General features: G+C 43.6%; 1 protein-coding gene across 2 annotated transcripts in view; it reads left to right on the forward strand.

Moving 5' to 3' along the window:
* The window catches only part of zc3h18 (zinc finger CCCH-type containing 18), a 277,949-nt gene extending 259,381 nt beyond the window's left edge, over positions 1–18,568 (forward strand). For both annotated transcript variants that reach the window (XM_059993355.1, XM_059993354.1), the window contains exons 16-19: positions 5,367–5,539; positions 7,054–7,150; positions 8,334–8,439; positions 16,256–18,568. In XM_059993355.1, the coding sequence (XP_059849338.1) occupies positions 5,367–5,539; positions 7,054–7,150; positions 8,334–8,439; positions 16,256–16,478 (599 nt within the window). In that variant the 3' untranslated portion in view covers positions 16,479–18,568. The remainder of the gene's footprint in view (positions 1–5,366; positions 5,540–7,053; positions 7,151–8,333; positions 8,440–16,255) is intronic.
* The last annotated feature ends 7,311 nt before the right edge of the window (positions 18,569–25,879 follow it).

Below are 25,879 nucleotides of genomic sequence, written 5' to 3' on the forward strand. Positions count from 1 at the left end.
CGGCATTTTGTGTGTGTTGTTTGGATTTCCAGCAACTGCAAATTCTCTCTTGGTTGAAACTGAGCAATCAAACACTTTACAAAGTACCTGTGCTCAATCCACCAGTTCTGCCATTTTACTTATCCTCCCCATTCCCAAAATGTCTGTCTAGAGCCTCCTCCATACCTCCCTAGACCAGAGGAACAGCACCTCATATTCCTCCTGAGAAATGCACAAACAAAAGATATGAACATTGAATTCTTCCAATTTTGGGTAACTGCTCCACCTCCATCCCATTTTTATCCTCTCCTGATTTAGCTAGCTCCTCCTACATCTAGCCTTTGTTGCTATTCCCATTTGCCTTTCCTCCATCTCCCTATCCTTCTGCTCACCTGAATCCACCCATCACCTCCCACCTGTTACTATTCACACTCCCCCCTTCTCCTTCTCCCTAAGACCCTCCTCACCTGGACCCACCCTCTGTCACTATTCACATTCCCCCCCCCTTCTCCTTCTCCCTAACATCCTCCTCACCTGGACCCACCCATTACCTCCCATCTTCTGTCACTATTCACATTCCCCACCCCCCTCCATCTCCCTAACACCCTCCTCACCTGGATCCACCTATCACCTCCCACCCTCTGTCACTATTCACATTTCCCCCCCCCCCCCCATCTTCCTATCACCCTCCTCACCTGGACCCACCCATCACCTCCCACCCTCTGTTACTATTCACACTCCCCCCTTTTCCATCTCCCTAACATCCTCCTCACCTGGATCCACCTATCACCTCCCACCCTCTGTCACTATTCACATTCCCCCCCCCCCCATCTCCCTGACATCCTCCTCACCTCCCACCCTCTGTCACTATTCACATTTCCCCCCCCCCCCATCTCCCTGACATCCTCCTCACCTCCCACCCTCTGTCACTATTCACATTCCCCCCTTCTCCATCTCCCTATCCTTCTGCTCACCTGGACCCACCCATCACCTCCCACCCTCTGTCACTATTCACATTCCCCCCCCCCTTCTCCATCTCCCTATCACCCTCCTCACCTGGATCCACCCATCACCTCCCACCCTCTGTCACTATTCACATTCCACCCCCCTCTCCATCTCCCTATCACCCTCCTCACCTCAACCCACCCATCACCTAACATCCTCCTCACCTGGATCCACCCATCACCTGTTGGCTCTTGCTGCACCCTTTCACTTACTTTTTTTTTGTAATTTATTTTTTTATTGAAGTTCACCATCAAACAAACATTTCCATAAGATGTATTTCAGACATGTACATATATAACATATAATCATATATATCACAAATCTTCGCAAAGTATTTATCTGAGGTATACACTTACAGAAAAGAGTGGAGAGGATAAACAAGCTAAAGGAAAGAACTATGTCCAAGTAGGGAGTGATCTTTTTTTTTACAACAGATTCATTAATTTGTGAGAATAAAATCAGGCCTATGAGGCATTATGTAGTTAAACCATTTTTCCCAGTATGAATCAAATTGTTCCAGCTTATGGTTAACAGATGTTGTTATCTTCTCCATTTTGTAAATGTCCATTGTAATTTCCATCCATGCATTTAAAGTTGGGCTCTCCTGTGATAACCATTTCCTAGTAAGAGTCTTTTTACCAGCCACCAACAATATATTCATTAAATATTTATCTCTTTTCAACCATTCTTGAGGTATATATCCAAAATATATGGTCTTAGTCTCTAAGGGTATTTCACATTTAAAGGTGTCTTGTAGGGCATTGTGTATCCCCCTCCAATAGTTTTTGATAACAGGGCAGTCCCAAAAGTTATGATAATGATTTGCATTTAGATTTCCACAGTTTCTCCAGCAAACAGGGAGGTTACTATCATAATGGGATTTCTGAGAGGCTGTAATAAAATATCTTAACAAGTTTATCCATCCAAACTCCCTCCATTTCTGTGAACTGGTACACTTCCATTGATATCTCCATATTGTCCATTCCCTCAGATATAATTATCCCTCCTTCTCCCATTTTGTTTTAATGTATGAAGTCAAATGCGTTTTAAGATTTGACAACCCCTTATACATGCTTGAAATGATTCTACTACCATTATCTGAATTATATGTTTTTCTAAAGAGCTCTATCAAGCATGTATTTGCCTTGGTTACATTTTTAAACGTCTTATTAACATATTGTTGTGTCTGTACATACCGATAAAAATCTTGTTTTTCTAGTAAGTGTTTCTCTTTAAGCATTTCAAAACTGAACAGTGTTCCTTCTTTCATTATGTTGCAAAGAACTGTTATTCCTTTAGCTGTCCAGGCATCTTCCATCTATTTATCTATCAAAGTTCAAAGTACTATTATCGAAGTACATGTATGTCACCATATACAACCCTAAGATTCATTTTCTTGCACACACACAAGACGGACAAACAACCAATATGCAAAAGACAACAAATTGCAAATACAGAAAAAGAAAAACACAAAATAATAACATTTGTTTATTTATTTATTTAATCAGCACTATTTATATCGAGAAATTGAGATGAAGAGACATTGAAGTGCTTGAGTCCATTGGCCAAACCAAAATGTCAACTGTCCTTTTCTTGCAACAGATATAGAACATAGAACAGTATGGGCCTTCTGCCAACCTAATCTAAGATCAATCTAACCCTTCCCACACCCATAGCCCTCCATTGTTCTTTCATCCATGTGAAATATTAGAGTCTCTTACATGCCCCGAATGTATCTGCCTCTGCCATCACCCTTGGCACTGGGTTCCCTCTATACTTTCCTCAAATGTTGCCTGACCTGCTAAGTTCATCCAACATCTTGCTATTCTGAATAATTAACCTTACCATCTCTGCATTTTTGTCACTTGGGAGAAGACCAGACCTTGCAGCCACAGGGAAAACGTAATAATTCACGCAGGCAACGCCCAAGGTTAAGGTTGACCATGGGTCACTGGAACTGTGTTATGTTCACACCTGCTCCCTGTGACCAGGGTGCTTTTCTCCCAGTATTTATCACTGCACCACTGTGCCCACTAATTGGGCATCACTGGCATTGTTGGAATTTGGCCCTGAATTGAGAAAGCATAGGAGTCAAGCATATAATCATAAAACTCTACAGCACAGAAACAGGCCCTTTGGCCCATCTAGGCTGTGGCAAACTAATAATCTGCCTAGTCCCATTGACCTGCACCTGGACCATAGCCCTCCATACTCCTCCCATCCACATACCTATTGAATTTCCCTTAAGTGTTGAAATTGAATCCACATCTACCATTTCCACTGGCAGCTCATTCCACACTTTCACCACCCTCTGAGTGAACTTTTCCCTCATGTGCACTTTAAATATTTCATCTTTCACTCCTAACCCATGACCTCTAGTTGTAGTCTCATCCAACCTCACTGGAAAAATCCTTATTGCATTTACCCTATCTATACCCCTCTTAAATTTGTGTACCTCTATCAAGTCTCCCCTCATCTTTCTACACTCCAGGGAATAAAGTCCTAACCTTATCCAACCTTTCCCTGTAATTCAGGTCAAGTCCTGGGAATATCCATGTAAATTTTTTGACACTCTTTCCTGTACATGTGTGACCAAAGCAGTACACAACATTGCACACAAGCATGTTAGTGGGTTCGGAGTCACATGCAGACCAGACTCTGTATGGACACCAACATTCCAGTTAGGATCTATTAGGAAGTACTGTGACTATGTGTAATGTCCATATGTGTTTTTAGTCAGTCAGTATGCTGCTTTTGTACTTGTCTACAAATTGATAATAGTGTGAGCTTGTCAGTAGTATAGGTGAGTTACATGTCTCAGTAGGAGGGGAGAAACATTCATTTTTGGTTGCTTTCTGTTTTATTTCTTCTAACAATTTTAAGTTTTAAACCCTATATGGGGCCCTCTATAGATAGGTATTATGTGTTATTTAATTTCCACTCCCTCTTAGAACATAAAGCATTACAGTACTGTAGAGGTCCTTCAAAAGATTCAAAGTACATTTATTATCAATGTATGTATGCAGTATACAACCCTGAGATTCATCTTCCCCACAGACAGCCATGAAACAACATCAAACCCCAATGCGCAAAGGACAAATCATGCACACAGCACCAAAAAAAACAAAAAGCACAGTATACAAAACATTAAACCACAAGTCATCAACACAATCCAGGAATATTTTGTTCAGTTCAATCCAGCACTGCATCATCCGTTGACTGCAGGCCACAGCATTTGTCTGTCGCAATCAAAATCACACAAAATAGGGACAAATATGAGCAACCAGAAACACATCATAACATGAACTACAGAGTCATAACCACGGACTGTGTGGATTAAACCTTGCCCAAGACCCAAGATTCCAGCACCATCCTCCAACAGCATTGAGTTAGTAGGTTAATTGGTCATTGTAAATTGTCCTGTGATTAGGCTAGAGTTAAATAGGGGCTTGCTGGAAGGGCCTATCTGCACTGTATCTCAAAATAAATAAGTAAAAATGGTATTGTGCTGACCTGTTAACCTTCTCTAAGATCAATCTAACTCTTCCTCCATACATAATCCTCCATTTTTCTATGATCCATGTGCCTAAGTGTTTCTTAAATGCCCTTAATATATCTGCCTCTACATTGCCCTCCGTCAGTTCCTTATTAAATATCTAAACATTGCAGTTTCCCCAATCCTTTAGGCTGAGACTGAAAATTCAGATTCAGATTCAGTTTATTTTCATCTAGAAACCACAAATGCAATGCAGTTAAAAAATGAGACAATGTTCGAATGATATCACAGAAGCATATGACAAAGCAGACTACATCAAAAAATCCAGCAATCCCCAGTCCAGAGTCCGGAGAGGCTGCTGCGTATTAATATCGCGCTACCATCTTAGCACATTCCCCGGAAAGGAGCTCCAAATCCACCAGACAAAACAAGACCAAAAACTAAAGCTACAAGACCTGCAGAAAACCACATAGTTACAACAGTGCAACAATAGCATATTTGATTAAAAAAAAACAGACCATGGGCACAGTAAAAATAGTCCAAAGCTGTTGAAAGGCTATAAGTTCGAAAGAAACCATCACAAGTTTCCACAAGTCCTCAGGGTCCCGATTGACTCGTCATCCCACGCCGGCGGCAGAAGGGAATACCACGGCGCCACCCGATGTTGTTGGAAAATGCTTCACAGCCTTGTTTTAAATTCAACTTGTTCATTAATTTGCTCTTTTGCAATCTAGACAATGCAGTGTGTGTCTTTTCCACTAACGATATCTTGCACCATATGGGTCCTTAACTTGTTAAACCTTAAGTTTTATGATTTATATATGTAATTTTTCAACCTCTCATTTGAGTTAGTGGGAAAACAATAAACATTTCAATCCTCCTTCAGTGAAACCCAAGAAGGAGGAGACACCGAGGGAGAAGGAACGTGAAGAGAGGCGAAAACGTGAGGTTCCACCACAGCCACAGAAGACTTCTGCACCAAAACCAGCCCAGATCAGCAAACCCTCACAACTTGTCTACAGCGCACACAAAGATATCAAACTGACCTTGCTAAACAAGGTAAGGTGCCAGCACAAAACTGCCTACCTGGGTTTTAATGTATTTTGCATACATTTTTCCTTATAGAAATTTGGAGCTAGGATGATGTTCAACACTGCTCAGCGTTGTCCTGAAGTCATTCCAATGACTGGGCACACATGTCAGTGACAGCCACTGGGATGCAAGTGCCAGCATGTGCTGGTAGGACAATTCCAGAAGCAGAGTGCATGGTCTCAGTTAAAGGACCGCACATTTCTGACTGAGAAGAATTATTCCTCTTGGTATTGAATGTTTTTGGAATTCACCTCCACCCGTTAACTCACCCTTCCACGCCCCTAACCACCACAACTTTATCATTTCTTGTCAGTCACAACCCTGTGCCTAGCGTCATTTTATGGGCATACAATAAGTCTAGGCATATATGCTATCTTATGTATTTATATTTTATTTTTTTTTTTATGTGTTCTTTATCTTTTGGGTTGTTTTATTTTCTGGGCTGCATCAGAGCCAGAGTAACAATTATTTCATTCTCCTTTACACTTATGTATTTGACTCTTCTTTTGAACTCCAGTGAATTTCAGCATATTCATGTAGGGCAACTTTTCATACCTGGAATCATGCTAGGGGACTTTCTCTGAACCACCTCTAGCAGAAAATTACCTTCCCTTAAACAGGGACAAAATTGTTTGCAGAACTTTTGATGTATCTTGTAATCTCATGTACAGTAATTTCCTGTTTCCTTGTGCATTCGTGCTGGAAGGTGTCTAGAGTTTAATTCACTGTTTAGGGTCTTTCTCTCCATGTACTCAGGTACTAATGTATCAGGAAGATTAGGTCTGTGAATAACACACAAAATGCTTGAAGAACTCAACAGGTCTGGTAGCATCTGGCACAGTTTCATTATAGAGGGATGTCAACAAATATTAGAACAAATATGAGCAGGAATTTCTTTACCCAGAAGATGTTGATCTGTGGAATTCATTGCCACAAGAGGCCAAGTCACTGGGAATATTGAAAGTGGAGGTTGATAGGTTCTTGATTAGTCAGATTATCAAAGGTTACAAGAAAAGGCAGGACAATTGGGATTGAGAGGGATAATAAATCAGCCATGGTAGAATGGCAGAGCAGATTCAGTAGGCCGAATGGCCTAATTCTCCTGTGTCTCATGATCTAAATGAATAAACAGTTGACGTTGTGGACCAAGATCTTCATTAGGACTGGAAAGGAATGGGGAAGATGCCCGAATAAGAAGGTGGAGGGAGGGGAAGGAGGACAAAGTAGATGGTGACAGGTGAGACCAGGTGGGTGGAGGAGGGGGAATGAAGTAAGAATCTGGGAGGTGATAGGTAGAAAAGGTACAGGGCTGGAGAAGTAGGAATCTTATAGGAAAGGAGAGTGGACCATAGTTGGGAGACGTAATAAGGAGGTGAGGTGGATTTCCACGATCTGCAGAATCTCTTGTGTTTAGGTGTTTGTGTAGTTTGCCTCAGATTCATGAATCTGTGCCAGATTTTGATCTTCTGTGTTTCTTGCAGCCGGCCGACAAAGGCACTCGCAAACGGTATGAACCTTCCGATAAAGAGAGGCCATCTTCACCACCTTCCAAACGGGTGGCCATGTCTCCCGAAAGAGGTTTGTAATTTCATAATAACATCCTGTGGAGCATAATTTGAGTAGTTTCCTGCAATTAATTATGTATTTTGTGGGGAGCAATTAGGTGAGTAATCCAATAACAGAAGAGATTAAAGATAAAGATTAGCTTTATTTGTCAGGTACAGTTGTTTGCATCAATGACCAACTTGGTCCAAGTTGAGAGCAGCCTGCTAGTGTTGCCAAGCTTCTAATGCCAACATGGCATACCTGCAAGTTACCAACCCTGACCCATACATCTTTAAAATGTGGGAAGAAACCCATGTGGTCACAAGGAGAATGTACAAACTCCTTACAGACAGCAGCAGGAATTGAACCCTGATTACTGACAGTGTAAAGTGTTGCTAACTTGTCGGCATAGAATTCAACAGTACAGAAACTGCATTCCTCAATATGCTCATATTGTGGAAGGGTGACCACACACAGCTGGTGTCTGTTCTACAACAAGTCATTACTCAAGAATCATCAATGTATTCTGTGCTGGCCTCATCTTTAGGTTTTTGCCTGTCTTTGCCCTTGCCCCAACTCCTTTGATACTTAAATTCACTCACTTAAGCTCAGGCAAGCTACTTGGAAGAAGTAGCAGTGCTGAGATTTAAAGCTTATAGCATATGTGGTGTCTTTTCTGTTGTGATGATAGGAAATGTGCAGAAGGCTTTTTAAAGTGAAAAAGCCTTTGCTTCTCAACCTCAGAAGTCCAAGTCCAGTGGTATGAACAAGCATCACAACTGGGGTCTTGGTTGTAGTGGATGACCATGACTTCTTCGGTAACTCGTCATGCCCTTCACTCTCCACATAGTGTTGCAGAGACAATTTCCTGGCCATTGGATCTCACTGTAGATCTTATCTGCCCATTCTGTTGGAGCTGACTCGCATGCTAGGGCAGGCATTTTCGTATCTCACCAGGGTATGAGGATGTTAGTTTAGCCTGTGGTGTACTGGGTGTGTGGCTGCCGTTGCATGCAAAAAGCTCCTTGGGGCCACAGGTGAGAGCTGAGTATCCAGTGGAGACCACTGCTTAGCGTGCCACCCTAAATGGACAATACAACCCTCTTCTCCTGAGATGCTATCCCTCCCTGGCCACTCCATAGTAGTATAAGCACTGTGAAATGCATAATTCCTGCTGCTAGTGTGGTCTCATGATCTCCATTCCTTTCTGTTTCAGGTCATCGTGAGCGGAAGCCATTTGGGAGGCCACCATCACCAAAGGGGGATCGTCAGAGTACCCGAGTGCCACCGATGGTGAGATCATCTCCTGCCCAAGCAGACAGGTAGGAGCAGGACAGCGAATTGCCCTGGGAATAGATAACTGTAGAATTTACCACTAAAAATCTTTGGAGTTCAGAGGCAAAGAGGATGAAGATGCGCTGTTGTAAGGATTATTGCATTGTACAAGGAATGCAGGAGCTTTCCAGTATGCCCAGGCTAGTTATACACCTGACTTAGCACAGCCTTAAATGAAGTTTGAAAGCAAAGTATATTATGGAAAAAAGAGTTAATGGAAGATGTTAGACCCCCAAGAGCACATTATTCCTACGCTGTGAAATTCAATACCTAAAGCTATAAGGGATGCAGACTCGGTTGACACTTTTAAGCACCAACTCCAAACCTATTTATTTAACTTTTAACTAACATCTTTTTGTCTTTTTTTTTCATATTTACTCTTTATCCCATTATAAAGCTCTTTGAAATGTGCTCTATGTCTCAGATTACTATTAGTATTACTCAGTCTGTGAAGTGAATTTGTAATCTGTTCATTTCAATAATAGACAATAGGTGCAGAAGTAGACTATTCGGCCCCTCGAGGCTGCACCGCCATTCTGAGATCATGGCTGATCATTCACTATCAATACCCAGTCCCTGCCTTGTTCCCATATCCCTTGATTCCCCTATCCATCAGATATCTATCTAGCTCCTTCTTGAAAGCATCCAGAGAATTGGCCTCCACCGTCTTCCGAGGCAGTGCATTCCACACCTCCACAACTCTGGGAGAAGAAGTTCTTCCTCAACTCTGTTTTAAATAACTGACTTATTCTCAATCCATGCCCTTGGGTACTGGACTCTCCCAACATCTGGAACATATTTCCTGCCTCAATCCTATCAAATCCTTTAATTATCTTAAATGTTTTAATCAGATCCCCTCTCAATCTCCTCAATTCCAGTGTGTACAAGCCCAATCTCTCCAATCTCTCTGCGTAAGACAGCCCTGCCATCCTAGGAATCAACCTAGTGAATCTACGCTGCACTTCCTCAATTGCCAGAATGTCCTTCCTCAAACCTGGAGACCAAAACTGTACACAATATTCCAGGTGTGGTCTCACCAGGGCCCTGTACAAATACAAAAGGACATCCTTGCTCTTGTACTCAATTCCCCTTGTAATAAAGGCCAACATTCCATTTGCCCTCTTCACTGCCTGTTACACTTGCTCATTCACCTTCATTGACTGATGAACTAGGACTCCTAGGTCTCTCTGCATTTCTCCTTTACCTAAGTCTACACCGTTCAGACAATACTCTGCCCTCTTGTTCCTGCTTCCAAAGTGGATAACTTCACATTTATTCACATTGAATGACATCTGCCAAGTATCTGCCCACTCACCCAGCCTATCCAAATCTCCCTGTATTCTCCTAACGTCCTCTTTGCATGTCACACTGCCACCCAGTTAGTATCGTCAGCAAACTTGCTGATATAGTTTTCAATGCCCTCATCTAAATCGTTGACATAAATCGTAAAGAGCTGTGGTCCCAATACAGAGCCCTGTGGTACCCCACTAGTCACCTCCAGCCGGTCCGAGAAACACCCATTCACTGCTACCAATAGTCAATACCAATTCACCCAATAGTCTCAACTATAAGTAAAAGATGGGTACACATTGAGGATACTGGAGACATACAGCTTGTGAGGAGCTTCTGCTGGATGCTTCCTCCCCTAGTACTAGCCAGGTGTCTGCATTTTATGAAAGCTGTTTTGGTTTTTCGTTTTGAGATCCTTACTCTGGATTGCAGCCTGAACCAGTGCAAATGGAGATGAGCACTTTATAGCAGCTACCCAGTTTCTACCACACCAGCTGCACTCCTTCGAGTGAAATAGAAGCAGGATGAGGCCAATCAGCCCTTCATGCCTGCTACACCATTCATTAGCTGATCCTTTACTTCAGTGTCCTGTTCCTACACCAAGTCATATTCCTTTGTAAGACCATTCAACCCATTGGGTCTACTCTGTCATTCCATCACAGCTGATTTATTATCTCTCTCAACCCTATTCTCCTGCCTTCTCCCCACAACCTTTGATGCCCTGACTAATCAAGAACTATCCTAAACTAATGTGCTCTGCTTTGAATATAAGACCATAAGATATACGGTCTAACCTAGTGGTCGCCAACCCATCGATCGCGATCGACTAGTCGATCTTTGAGAATTTTCCAGTTGATCATGAAAAATAAATACACAAATACTGTTGAGAGATTGATTCCGGGTTGCGGGGTTTTAGTTCCGTTCTTTCTGCCCAGAGCACATGCGTGTAGCTCCCTGCACTACACAGTGTACTTCCACAGTTCCCAACCACCGGGCCGTGAGGAAACGATAGGAGTCAGCTGCACCTTTCCTCATTCCCTCTCACGCCGACTGTTGAACTTGAACGCATGCGAGGTCATCAGTCTCCTAAACGCAGTGGTACCCTCGCGCCAGGGATCACTGGTTGGTCTCAGGCGGCCAGCGGGAAGTGCCGTTGCTACTGGCCTCGAGCACAACCACTGAACCTGTTTAGCACACCGAATGTTCGTGGGGAACCCGGTGCTAAAGTATTCGCAGATCACCTAATTCAGGCTCAGAGTTTTGTTAGTATCAGAGCAGCTACTGCTCTGCAATCTACTGAAACAAACTTTTGTCGGCCGATAGATCCTACGAGGGGGATGGGTGGGCACTCTGTCGCACTCCTCACTTGGTCGACCACTCGCTCCGAACTGTGACTGCCGCGGCCCCGACACGGGGACCTCCGGCCCTGACCTTGTCCTCTCACCCCAGCCACGACCAACTGCACCTGGCCAAGGCGGCTGGCAGCGGGCGGGTGGAAGGCTGCCTAATGAGGCAATGTCTCAAGACTGCTTCTGTACCCTGAGTCCAAGCAGCCTGCACTTAAAGACAATGCCGCTGAAAAAACATGAGCAGTGCGGGACAGAAGCTGAGAGCCGCGAAAGCTAAATTGCAGAATAGGCTGGACATAAGGAACCTGCTTCGAGTATCGCTGTATTCCGGTTGTGTTTACCCCCCACTGTCGGCCGGTCTGCAAGAATATTGTCAATATTAAACCGGTCCGCGGTGCAAAAAAAGGGTGGGTACCCTCGGTGTTTATACATTATTTCTACTTCCGGGTTGTGGGGTTTTACTTCCGGTCTTTTCTGCCCCGGTGCGCATATAACTAATTGATGTGTGGTCGATCTTGCCTTTTACTGAGGCCGAGGTAGGGGATCTTGGGCTTAAAAAGGTTGGTGACCACTAGTCTAACCCATACATCTTTGGAATGTAGGAGGAAACTGAAGCACCCAGAGGAAGCCCATGTGCTCACAGGAGAATGTACAAGCTCCTTACAGACAGTGGCAGGAATTGAACCTTGCTGTAGAGTGATGCACTAAGAGTTACATTACCATGCCACCCTATTATTTTCCTGGTGGCAAATTTGCCATTCCAGAGAACAATCAGCTGAAATATCTCCGCTCCTTCTTTTGAAAGTATCTCTCCCTCCTTGGGTAGGAAGACCACATGTTCAGCACAGCATTGTGGGCTGAAGGGCCTGTATTGTGCTGTAGGTTTTCAGTGTTTCTATTTGTACACAATATTCAAGATGCACACTCACCGGAGTCCCATATCATTACAGTAAGACATCTTTTGTACTCGTCCTCTTGCAAAACTCATCAACATAGAAAGATAGAAAACCTACAGCATGGTACAGGCTGTTCGGCCCACAAAGTTCTACCCAACATGTCGCTACCTTAGAAATTCCTAGGCTTACCTATAGCCCTCTATTTTATTAAGCTCCATGTACCTATCTAACAGTCTCTTAAAAGACCTTATCATATCCACCTCCACCACTGTTGCCAGCAGCCCATTCCACGCACTCACCACTCTCTAAGTAAAAAACTTACTGCTGACATCTTCTCTGTACCTACTCTCCAGCACCTTAAACCTGCACCCTCTTGTGGCAACCATTTCAGCCCTGGGACAAAGCCTCTGACTATCCACATGATCAATGCCTCTCATCATCTTATACACCTCTATCAGGTCACCTCTCATCCTCCGTCACTCCAAGGAGAAAAGGCTGAGTTCACTCAACCTATTCTCATAAGGCATACTCCCCAATCCAGGCAACATCCTTGTAAATCTCCTCTGCACCCTTTCTATGGCTTCCACATCCTTCCTGTAGTGAGGCGACCAGAACTGAGCTAAGTATTCCAAATGGGGTCTGACCAGGCTCCTATATAACTGCAACATTACTTCTCGGCTCCAAAATTTAATTGCACGATTAATGAAGGCCAATACACCATATACCTTCTTAATCACAGAGTCAACCTGCACAGCTGCTTTGACGTCCTAAGACTTGGACCCCAAGATCCCTCTGATCCTCCACACTGCCAAGAATCTTACCATTATTACTATATTCTGCCATCATATTTGACCTACCAAAATGAACCACTTTACACTTACTTGGGTTGAACTCCATCTGCCAGTTCTCAGCCCAGTTTTGCATCCTATCAATGTCCCATTGTTAACTCTGACAGCCCTCCACACTATCCACAACACCTCCAACCTTTGTGTCATCAGCAAACTTACTAACCCATCCCTCCACTTCCTCATCCAGATCATTTATAAAAATCATGAAGACTGAGGGTCCCAGAGCAGATCCCAGAGGCACCCCACTGGTGACCGACCTCCATGCAGAATATGACCTGTCTACAACCACACTTTGCCTTCTGTGGGCAAGCCAGTTCTGAATCTTCAAAGCAATGTTCCCTTGAATCCCATGCCTCTTTACTTTCTCAATAAGCCTTGCATGGGGTACCTTATCAAATGCCTTGCTGAAATCCATATACACCACATCTACTGCTCTTCCTTCATCAATGTGTTCAGTTACATCCTCAAAAAATTCAATCGGGTAAGGTGTGACCTGCCCTTGACAAAGCCATGCTGACTACTCCTAATCATATAACTCTCCAAATGTTCATAAATCCTGCTTCTCAGGATCTTCTCCATCAGCTTACCAACCACTGAGGACTCACTGGTCTATAATTTCCTGGGCTGTGTCTCTACTCCCTTTCTTGAATAAAGGAACAACATTCGCAACCCTCCAATCCTCCAGAACCTCTCTCATCCCCATTGATGATGCACAGATCATCACCAGAGGCTCAGCAATCTTCTCCCTCACCTCCCACAGTATCCTGGGGTACACCTCACCTGGTCCCGGTGACTTACCTAGATGCTTTCCAAAAGCTCCAGCACATCCAATTTTGTAATATCTACATGCTCAAGCTTTTCAGTCTGCTGAAAGTCATCACTATAATCACCATGATCTTTTTCCATGGTGAATACTGAAGTAAAGTATTTATTAAGTACCTCTGCTATTTCCTCCGGTTCCATACACACTTTCCCACTGTCACACTTGTTAGGTCCTATTCTTTCATGTCTTACCCTCTTGCTCTTCACAGACTTGTAGAATGCCTTGGGGTTTTTCTTAAGTTCCTTCCTGTTAGCCTTATAATCTTCTAGATCTCTAACCTTACCTAGCTCTCTGAACGTTTTGTAAGCTTTTCTTCTTGACTAGATTTATTACAGCCTTTGTACACCACAGTTTGTACCCTACCATAACTTAGCTGTCTTATTGGAACGTACGTATACAGAACTCCACATAAATAGTCCCTGAACATTTGCTACATTTCTTCTGTACTTTTCCCTGAGAACATCTGTATCCAATTTAAGCCTCCAATTTCCTGCCAGATAGTCTCATAATTCCCCTTACTCCAATTAAACGCTTTTCTAAATTGTCTGTTCCTAGCTTTCCAATGCTATTGTAAAAGAGACAGAATTATGATCACTATCTCCAAAATGCTCTCCCACTGAGAGATTCAGTACAGCCTCTCCTCTTGTAGGCTTATCTACATATTGTGTCAAGAAACCTTCCTGAACACACCTAACAAACTCCATCCCATCTAAACCCCTTGCTCTAGGGAGATGCCAATCGATATTTGGGAAATTAAAATCTCCCATCATGACAACTCTGTTATTATTACACCTTTCCAGGATTTGTTTCCCTATCTGCTCCTCGATATCCCTGTTACCATTGAGCAGCGTTTAAAAAACACCCAGTAAAGTTATTGACCCCTTCCTGTTCCTAACCTCCACCCACAGAGACTCCGTAGACAATCCCTCCATAGGCATCCACCTTTTCTGCAGCCGTGACACTATCTCTAATCAACAGTGCCACACCCCCACCTCATGGGAATGGGACGTGGAATTAAAATGTGTGGCCACTGGGAGATCCTGCTTTTTCTGACGGACCGAGCGTAGGTGTTCAGCAAAACGGTCTCCCAGTCTGCGTCGGGTCTCACCAATATATAAAAGGCCACGTTCCATTCCCATTCTGATATGTCTATCCATGGCCTCTATTGTCAAAATGAATCCAAACTCAGGTTGGAGGAACAACACCTTATATACTGGCTGGGTAGCCTCCAACCTGATGGCATGAACATTAACTTCTCTAACTTCTGTTAATGCCTCTCCTCCCCTTCTTACCCATCCCTGACATATTTAGTTGTTTGCCTGTTCTCCATCTCCTTCTGGTGTCCCCCCTCCCTTTCTTTCTCCTGAGGCCTCCCATCCCATGATCCTTTCCCTTTTCCAGCTCTGTATCACTTTCGCCAATCACCTTTCCGGCTCTTAGCTTCATCCCACCCCCTCCAGTCTTCTCCTATCATTTCGCATTTCCCCTCCCCCCCCCCACTACTTTCAAATCTCTTACTGTCTTTCCTTTCAGTTAGTCTTGACGAAGGGTCTCGGCCCGAAACGGCAACAGTGCTTCTCCCTATAGATGCTGCCTGGCCTGCTGTGTTCCAAGAAGCATTTTGTGTGTGTTGTTTGAATTTCCAGCATCTGCAGATTTCCTCGTGTTAACTCTTAACCTCTGCAAGATTTCTCTCTGGCATCATGCAGAAGCAATAGTCAATCCTGAAACTGTTGGGAGACTCAGACATTTATACACGTTTCATTTCTGTATTGGGAGAATTCATTGCAGCTGGTATAAAAATCTGGATCCAGTTCTTCAGTGTGTATCACTAGTAAAGTGCTCATGGAATGGACAGGAACACAAGACAAATGCCCCATAATAGCAAAATCAATTTGTGGGCAGGCCACTAATTTTAGCCATTAAGAACTGCTAACAAACCCCAACTGGTTTCATTAATATTCTTCAGATGACAGACACAGCTGGTCAACACCCACAAAATGCTGGAGGAACTCAGCAGGCGAGGCAGTATCTATGGAAAAAAGTATAGTCGACATTTTGGCCTGAAATGTCAACTGTACGTTTTTCCATAGATGCTGCCTGGCCTGCTGAGTTCCTCCAGTGTTTTGTGTGTGTTGCTCAGATTTCCAGAATCTGCAGATTTTCTCTTGTTTGAGAAATAGCTGGTCTTGGCCAGACTGTAACTCCAGTTCTACATTTTGTAGTTGACTCTTCATGCCCTCGGACAGTTCAAGAAGCATTGGATCCAATCATTATCTACACCCTGAAAGCATCACAATAATGTTCCTGGTCACCTGATTGAATCCACTGTAAGTAGCACACATAAAATACTGGAGAAACTCAGCAGGTCAGGCAGCATCTAAGGAATGGAATAAACAGTTGATGTTTCAGGCTGAGACCTTTCATCAGGACTGGAAAAGCAGGGTCTCAATCTGAAAGTCAACTCTTTATTCCTCTCCATATATGCTGCCTGACTTGCTGCGTTTCTCCAGCATTTTGTGTGTTGCTCTGACTTTCTTGCATCTGCAGAATCTCTTGTGTTTATACTGTAACTTTATTTTCCCTTTCCTTTTTAGAAAACGGGCTCCATCGCCACAGTCAAAGGTCTCAAGCAAGGTGACAAGTGTTTCCTCAAGCTCCAAGTCTCACGAGGTAGCAAGCTCTGGCACCAGTGCAGCTTCTGCAAAGTCCAGTAAATCCAACACATTATCCCGCAGAGAGGAACTGCTGAAGCAGCTGAAAGCTGTTGAAGATGCCATTGCTCGAAAGCGAGCAAAGATCCCCGGCAAGGTCCAGTAGTTGTGACCCGCCCAAAGCAGGACTGTGGGTCCTTCGGTTAGACAGCTGTCAGTATTTTCAGTGATCATATCTGTGATTATTTCAGGAAGCAGCCACATTTTGGGATTTCCTCGAGTACCCCTCACTGCCACCTTCCCAAACCTTCTGCTGTGCCAGTGGGAGGTGTTAGCTGCAGTATGGCTGCAGATGTGACATCATTCTGTTCCTCGTCAAACTGGAAGATGCTGCCGACTGTGAACCCAGTCACCAATTTAACACAAACTGATGTTGCAGTGGCACTCTGCTCGACGTGAGCACTCAGTGACTTGTGGAACCTGACCCTAGAAAAGCCACGCCTTTTACACGTTAGCAATTCTTTGTGTGTGTGTGTGTGTGTGGTGTCTTGAAGGACTTCCTCACAGTTACATACTGTTTCCAGAGAGCAGGTGAATGTGCTGTCAAACGCTGCTTTCTCTTTCTTGAACCACAAACTCCCTCCAACATCCATCAACACATCCACCTTTTTGGCTACACTTGTTCTTCTGGCTTCCCAAATAAATATTCATTCTTTTATTTTACACCTTTTATTTTTAATGTCATACACAGACCTTATGGTTATGTTGAATGTGCAGATTGAAATCTTGGACCTCTTTCAAAGGATCATTTGGCTAACACACACCGCTGAGGGGTTGTGGTGAAGCAGGTTCTTATGTGCTTGAAACATCTGACGTTTTGAGGACAGATTGTTTGCATTGAACGGGCAGATAAATGTTCAGGATTGATTTTTTTTACATGACTTTAATAAAGGATTTACTAGCTGTAAAGATTCGGAACAGTTGTGATGAGAAAATCAGCCTTAAAACTCCAGAGTGCAGTCCGTCAACAATTGCACTTTGAGAGATGTACTACACAGCTGCTCAGAGATGTAGGTTTCACTTACTGCCATGAAGCACAAGGAGACATGAGAAGTTGCATCAGTCCCAGGGACAGCAGATATACTTTCTCAGCCAATAATACCTCAAGTTCAATCTCTTGCCCTTGTTGCCAGCCGTTCTGAAATATGGGACATTCATCAGCCTGTCTTGGTCTCAGCCTCACCCCTCCCATCTTCCTCTCTCCCCCTTCTCCCTCTCCCACCCTCTGTATCCCCCATCTCTCCCCACCACCCAATCTCCTCCTCCTAAAGCCTCTGACTCTAGAGCCCCCTTACTGTGGGGTTCGATGCAGCAGAAGCCTTGCCTCAGGTGGTCTCCCTCTGCTAAAGCCTCTGACTATAGAGCCTTCATACTGTGGGGTTCGATGCCTCAATCAATATTCAGTGACCATCTTGCTTCTGTCCAGCTGAAATCTTCCATATGTTGGTCTCCAGACAGACAGTTCTATTAACGTACATCATTCCATCACCTTTCTGTTGTGTCCTAATTACTGCCCTTGCCTGCTATTGTGAAACATTTACCTCATCAAGAGAAAAACTGAGTTTTATGTGGGGCTGCTTACTAATGAGAACGTCTCTCAGCCTTCAGACGACACATCACCCCTCTGTCCTCCCATGAGAAAATATTCATTTAAAATTCTTATAATTTTTAACGCTCCCCCTGCCACCTTTCCTCTTTTTATATTCCCCATGCTGACCTCACCTGCCCATCACCTACTCCTAGTACCCCTTCTTCTTCCCTTTCTCCATAGTCCACTCTCCTATCAGATTCCTTCTTGCTCTTTACCTCCTCCACCCTCCTGGCTACACCTGTCACCTTCTAGCTTGTCCTCTCCATCCCTGCACCTCCTTATTCTGGCAACTTCCCCTCCCTTTCCAGGCCTGATGAAGGATCTTGGCCCGAAACATCGACCTGCTGAGTTCCTCCAACATTGTGTGTATATATTCCAAAACATATTGTTGTTGGAGAAAACTACAGATTAATCATGATTAATTTTTTAAAATCCTGAAGTGATCAATTGTAGACTGGAATCCTGCTCCTGGTCACCAGAGGAACATGGAATGGACCGACTGAAGAGAGTTTTTGGGAATTTTCGTCCAAACCACTTTGCAATGTGACAGTTCACCACTGTCATTTGTACCTTTAACAAAGGAATGACCTCAATAAATGTTATCCCATATGCATTTCTGGATTTTTCAGGTTTAAAGCCATCTTCAGGCATAATTATATGGAACATAGTACAGGACCATCAGCCCCCACAATGTTATAACCTACTCCAAGATCTCATGCTTCCTTCCCACATAGCCCACCTTGTCCCTATCTTAAGAGTCTCATAATTATATCTGTAGTACCTCTATCACCATCCCTGGCAGTGTATCTGTGCCTTTTATCATCTTATACACTTCTATTAAGCTACATCTCGTAGAGTAATAGAAAAGTACAGCTCAGAAACAGGACCTTCAGTCCATCTATCTCTGTGCCAAGACATTTAAACTGTCTGCTTCCATCAACCTGCACTGGGACCATAGCCCTCCATACCCCTACCATCCATGTACCAATGCAAACTTGTCTGAAGTGTTGAAATTGAGCTCACATACACCACATGCTCTAGCGCCCATTCCACACTGTCACAACCTCCAAAGAAGTTTCCCTCATATTCCCCTTACACTTTTCTCCTTTTACCCCTAACCCATGACCTCTAGTAGTTGTCTCACCCAACCCCAGTGGAAAAAACCTGCTTGCATTTACCCTATCTATAGCCCTTATAATTTTGTATAGCCCCAACAAATCTCCTGTCAATATTCTACATTCCAAGGAATAAAGTCCAAACCTATTCAATCTTTCCAAATAACTCGGGTCCTCCAGACTTGGCATCATTCTTGTAAATGTTGTCTATACTTTAACCTTGTTAAGCATCTTTCCTGCAGGTAGGTGACCAGGTCATCCTCCTTTACTCCAAAAGGAAAAGCCCTAGCTCACTCAACATCCCATAAAAGATGCTTTCTAAACCAGGCAACATCCTTATAAATCTCCACTGCCTCTCGAAAGCTTCCACTTAGTTCCTGTAATGAGGCGACCAGAACTAGACACTAAGGTGGTGGGAGTCCTTAATAATGGACGTCACTTTTATGAGGCACCACACCTTGAAAATGTCTCGAGTACTATGGAAGCTAGTATCCAAGGTGAGCTGACTAGTTTTACAACTTACTGTAGCTTCTTTCAGTCCTGTGCAGTACCCCCCCACCCCATATCAGACAGTGATGCAGCCTGCCAGAATGCTTCCCACAGTACATCTACAGAAGTTTGAGTGTTTTAGTTGGCAAAGTCCTAATGAAATATAGCTGCTGTCTTGCCGCCTTTATAGCTGCATCGATATGTTGGGACCAGGTTAGGTCCTCTAGAGATTTTGACACTCAGGAACTTGAAATTGTCTCTCTCAACTTCTGATCCCTCTATGAGGATTGTTTTGTGTTCCCTTGTGTTACCCTTCCCGAAGTCCACAATCAGCTCTTTAGTCTTACTGACACTGAGTGCAAGGTTATTGCTGCGACACCACTCAACTAGCTGGTATATCTCACTCTGTATGCCCTCTCATCTTCATCTGAGATTCAACAATGGTATCAGCAAATTTATTGATGGCATTTGAGCTATACCTAGCCACACAGTCGTGGGTATAGAGGAAGAAGTGCAGTGGGCTAAGTGCACATCCCTGAGGTGTGTCAGTATTGATAGTGAACGAGGTGCAGATTTTATCACCAATCCACACAGATTGTGGTCATCCATTTAGGAAGTCGAGGATCCAATTGCATAGGGAGGTAAGAGGCCCAGGTTCTATAGCTTATCGACCAGGACTGCAGGAATGATGGTAAATGCTGAGCTATAGTCATTGAACAGCATCTTGACAGAGGTGTTTGTATTGTCCGGGTGATCTAAGGCTGTGTGAAGAGCCATTGAGATTGTGTCTGCCATAGACCTATTGTGGCAATAGGCAAATTGCAGTGGGTTCAGGTCCATGCTGAGGCAGGAGTTCATTCTAGCCATGACCAACCTCTCAAAGCATTTCATCTCCGTAGATTTGAGTGTACTGGGCAATTGTCATTAAGGTACCTCACACTGCTCTTTTTAGGCACAGGTATAATTGTTGCCTTTTTGAAGCAAGTGGGAACTTCTGACCACAGCAGTGAGAGGTTGAAAATGTCCTTCAAAACTCCCACCAGTTACTTCACACAAGTTTTTTTGGAGCTTACCAAGTACTCTGTCGGGGCCTGCCACCTTACGAGGGTTCAGCCACCTTAAATACAGTCTAGCATCAGCCTCAAGAGACAGATCACAGGGTCACCAGATGCAACAGGGATCTTCACAGCTGTAGTTCTATTCTCCCTTTCAAGGCAGGCATTCTCATCTAGTGAAGCATCGCTGTCATTCATGCTACTGGGTTTTGCTTTTTTATAAGTAACATCTTGCAAACCCTGCCAGAGATTACCTGAACCCAGTGTTGATTCCAACCTCACTCTTGAGTTGTCTCTTCACTCTTCAGATGGCCCTCACCAGATGATGTACCTCCTGGCTCATCCACAGCTTTTGGTTTGGGAATGTACAGCAAATTTTCATAGGCACACACTCATCCGCACAGGTTTTAATGAAGTCAGTAACAACTGCAGCATACTCATCCATATTCGAAGATGAATTCCTGAATACAGTCTAGTGCACAGATTCAAAGCAATCTTGTAGGCGCCGCTGTGCTTCCCTTGTCCATACCTTCTTGGTCCTCACTACTAGTGCTGCAGCCTTCAGTCTCTGCCTATACTCAGGGAGTAGAAAAGCACCCAGGTGATCTGAATTTCCAAAATGAGGCTGTGGAGTAGCATGGTAGATAGATATTCTTGATAGTGGTACAACAATACTCCAGTGGTGGTGTTTCATCTGGTACTATAAGTGATTTGTTGATGGCAGTTATTTAGCGACTTTTTCAGGATGGCCTGGTTAAAATCCCCCAAAATGATGGTGAAGGCATTAAGGTGTGCTGTTTCCTGCATATTGATCCCATTGCTCAGATCATCTAGAGCCTGTTTCTTGAACTTAATCTCGAACTAATGAAGGCCAATACCCATCCACCTCCTTAATCACCTTATCAATTTGTATGGTAACTTTACACATAAAACCATAAGATACAGAAGCAGAATTAGGAGCATTTGGCCCGTCAAGTCTGCTCTGCCATTTCAGCATCCATTATTCCTCTCAGCCCCAATCTCCTGCCTTCTTCCTGTATCCCTTCATGCATTGGCCAAACAAGCATCGATCAACCTTTGCCTTTAATAAAGACTTAGCCTACACAGCTGCCTGTGGCAGTGAATTCCACAGATTCACCACTCTCTATCTAAAGAAATTCCTCCTCGTCTCCATTCTAAAAGGATGCCCCTGTATTCTGAGGCTGTCCTCTGGTCCAAAACTCTCCCACTATTGGAAACATCCACTCTATCACAACCTTTCATCATTTGATAGGTTTCATTAGGTCACGCCTCATTCTTCTGATTTCTAGAGAATACAGGCTCAGAGACACCAAATACTCTTCAAATAACAAGCTGTTCGACCCTGGAATCATTTTCATGAACCTCCTTTGAAACCCCTCCAGTGATTAGGGGCCCAAAACTGCTCACAATACTCTCAAGTGAGGCTTCACTACTGCTTTATAAAGCCTCAACATTGCATCCTTGTTTTTATATTCTAGTCCTCTTGAAATGAATGCTAACATCATATTTGACTTCCTCAGTATAGATTCAACCTGTAAATTAACCTTTTGGGAATCCTGCACAAGCAATCCCCAAGTCCCTTTGTGCCTCCGATTTTTGAATTTTCTCTCCATTTAGAAAATAATCTACCCTTCTATTTCTTCTACCAAAGTGCATGATTGTACACTTCCCAACACTATGTTCCGTGTGCCACTTCTTTGCCCATTCTCCTAAACTATCCTTCTGTAGCCTCTCTACTTCAAAACTACCTACCCCTCCACCTATCTTCGGATCATCCACAAACTTTGCAACAGAACCATAATTCTATCATCCAAGTCATTTACATATAAAGTAAAAAGAATTGTTCCCAACATAGGCTACTGAGGAACACCACTAGTCACTGACAGCCAAGCAGAAAAGACTCCCTTTATTCCCACTCTTTGCCTCCTACCAATCAGCTACTGTTTTTTATCCATTCTAGTGTCTTTCCTGTAATGTCATGGGTTCTTAACATGTTAAACGGCCTTTATGTGTGGCACGTTGTCAAAGACCTTACCGATTCTCCTTTATCTAATCTACTTGTTATTTCTGCAAAGAATTCCAACGGGTTTGTCAGGCAAGTTCTCTTGAGGATACCATGCTGACTCTGGCTTATTTTATGTGCCTCCAAGTATCCCAAAACCACATCCTTAACCAACAATTCCAACATCTTCCCAACCACTGAGGACAGACTAAATGGCCTATAATTTCCTTTCTTCTGCCTCTCTCCCTTCTTGAAGAGTGGGGTGATATTTGCAATTTCCAATCCTCTGGAACCATTCCAGAAGCTAGTGATTCTTGATAGGTCATTAATAATGCCAGCACAATCTCTTCGGCCACCTCCTTCACAATGCTGGTGTGTACACCACATGGTCTTGGTGACTTATCTACCTTCAGAGCTTTCAGTTTCTCAAGAACTTTCACCCTAATAAGGGCAACTTCACACACTTCTGACCAGACTCTCTGGAACTTCCACCATTCTGCTCGTACCTTCCACAGTGAAGACTAATGCAAAATACTTAGTCAATTTGTCCGCCGTTTCCTTGTCCCTCATTACTACCTCTCCAGCATCATTTTTCAGTGGTCTAATATAGACCCTCACCTCTCTTTTACACTTTATGTATCGGAAGAAACTTTTGGTATCTTGGTTAATATTATTGGCTAGCTAGATTTAATATAGCATCTTTTCCTTAATGGCTATTTTAGTTGCCTTTTGTTGTTTTTAAAAGCGTCCCAATCTTCTAACTTCCCACTAATTTTTGCTCTATTGTATGCCTTCTGGCTTTTAGGTTGGCTTTGACTTCCTTTGTTAGCCACAGTTGTGTCATCTTGCCTTTAGAATATTTCTTCCTCTTTGGGATGTGACTTTTGAATTGCTTCCTGAAATTTCAGCCATTGCTGCTCTGCCATCACCCCTGCCTGGGTTCTTTCCCAATCAATTTTTGCCAACTCCTCTCTCATGCCTCTGTAATTCCCTTTTCCCCACTGTAATACTGATACATCTGACTTCAACGTCTCCTCAAATTTCAGGGTGAACTCAGTCATATTATGATCACTTGACCCCGAGGATTCTTTTATCTTTAGCTCTCAATTCTGATTAATTGCACATTACCCAAACTAGAATAGCTAGTCCCCTGCTCTAAAAAGCCTTCTGACAGGCATTCTAGAAATTCCCCCTCTTGGGATCCAGTACCAACCTGATTTTCCCAATCTACCTGCATATTGAAATCACCTATGACTATTGTAACATTACCCTTTTGACATGCATTTTCTATCTCCTATTGTAATTTGTAGACCACATCTTACTACCATTTGGGAGTCTGTATACAACTTCATCAGGTTCTTTTTATCCTTGCAGTTCCTTAGCTCCATTCACAATGGTTGAACACTTTCCAACTTTGTATCACTTCTTACTAATGATTTAATTTCATTTTTTAACCACAGAACAATGCCATCCTCTCTGCATTCCTGCCTATTCTTTCAGTACAATGTTTATCCTTGGACATTAAGCTCCCAACCATGATTTCTTTCAGGCATGGTTCAGTGATGCTTACAACATCATACATGCCAGTTTGTAACTGTGCCTTAAGTTCATCTACCTTATTCCGTATACTGCGCACATTTAAATATTATACCTTCAGTCCTGTATTCGCCCTTTCTGATTTTTCTGCCTTTTACATTGCAACTCATACTGTCCACTAAAATTTTGTTCTGTCGCCAGCCTCTCCTTGCTGGGAATCTCATTACAGTTTGCCTTTGTTTGTAAACCAACTACCTCATCCTCAGCACTATTGCTTCAGTTCCCATTCCCCTACCAAACTAGTTGAAACCCTCCCTAACAACTCTCATAAATCTGCCCACAAGGATATTGGACTCTCCTCAGGTTTAGGTGTAACCTTTCCCTTGTGTACAGGTCTCACCTCCCCCCAGATGATCACAATAATCCATAATCTGAACCCCTGCCCTTTGCATCAGTTCCTCAGCAATGCATTCACCTTCCAAATCATACTATTTTTATCCTCACTGCCACATAGCACAGCCAGCAATTCAGAGATTACTACCCTGGAGGTCCTGTTTCTCAGCTTTCTATCTTGTTCCATAAAACCTTTCTCAGAACCTCCTCACCTTGTCTACCTATGTCATTGGTGCCAATATGCACCAAGACTTCTGGCTGCTCACCCTTGTCGTTGAGAATGCCGTGGACCTGATCTGAGATATACCTGGCCCTGGCACCAGGGAGGTAACAAAAGATCCAGGTGTGTCTATCATGCTCACAAAATCTAGTCTCTGTTCTCTGATTAGGGAATCTCCTATCACCACTGCAGTCCTCTTCATCTCTCTGCTCTTCTGAGCCTCAGTGCCAGGGATCCGGTCACTGTGGCTCCCCCTGGTAGGTCACCCCCCCCCCCAACAGTATCTGAAGTTGTATACTTATTATTGAAGGGAATGGCCATAGGTGTACTCTGCACTGGCTGTGCATTTCCCCTCCTCCTCCTGACAGTCACCCAGTTATCTGTCTTCTGCAACTTAGAGATCAGTAACTCCCTGTCACTTCAATCTATTACTTCCTCATTCTCCCGTGAAAGTTGAAGGTCGTTGAGCTCCAGTTCCTTAATATGTTCTCTCTCGAGCTGCAGCTTGGTGCATGTTGTGCAGATGTGTATATCTGGGAGACTGGACATCTTCCACACTCCCCACATTCCAAATACAGTGCAAACACTGCCCTTGAGCCATCTTCACTACACTTCACTGCCCCAACAGATGAGGAAATAAGAACAAAACAGGAAGTTGCGAGATACTTTATCTCACCTAAGCCTGATGAGCCAAAACTACACTCAAAGGAATGGCCACTCGGCTTGCACCTGTATTACTTTTCGCTCTTTCTAATGAACCCTCCACTGATTGGTCACAGCTCAACTCAGAGAAACCGCCACAAAGCTCTGCCTTTTAAAATTTGATTGCGGACGTAACCAAAAAGGTAGCTCTTCTTACACATTTCCTCTCTGTTGATTGGTTGCTGACTACCAAGGTCCCTCTGTTCCTGATAAGAATCCTGCTATCAACCCTAGATACACAATTTCTATAGATGTTGGAAATCAATAGCAACACACAAAATGCTGGAGAAACTCAGCAGGTCCAGCAGCATTTATAGAAATGAATAAAACAATCAACATTTTGAGCTGAAATCCTACATCAGGACGAAAGGAAGGGTCCCAGC

Source organism: Hypanus sabinus, chromosome 17 (assembly GCF_030144855.1).
Source record: "Hypanus sabinus isolate sHypSab1 chromosome 17, sHypSab1.hap1, whole genome shotgun sequence".
Taxonomy (NCBI): Eukaryota; Metazoa; Chordata; class Chondrichthyes; order Myliobatiformes; family Dasyatidae; genus Hypanus; species Hypanus sabinus.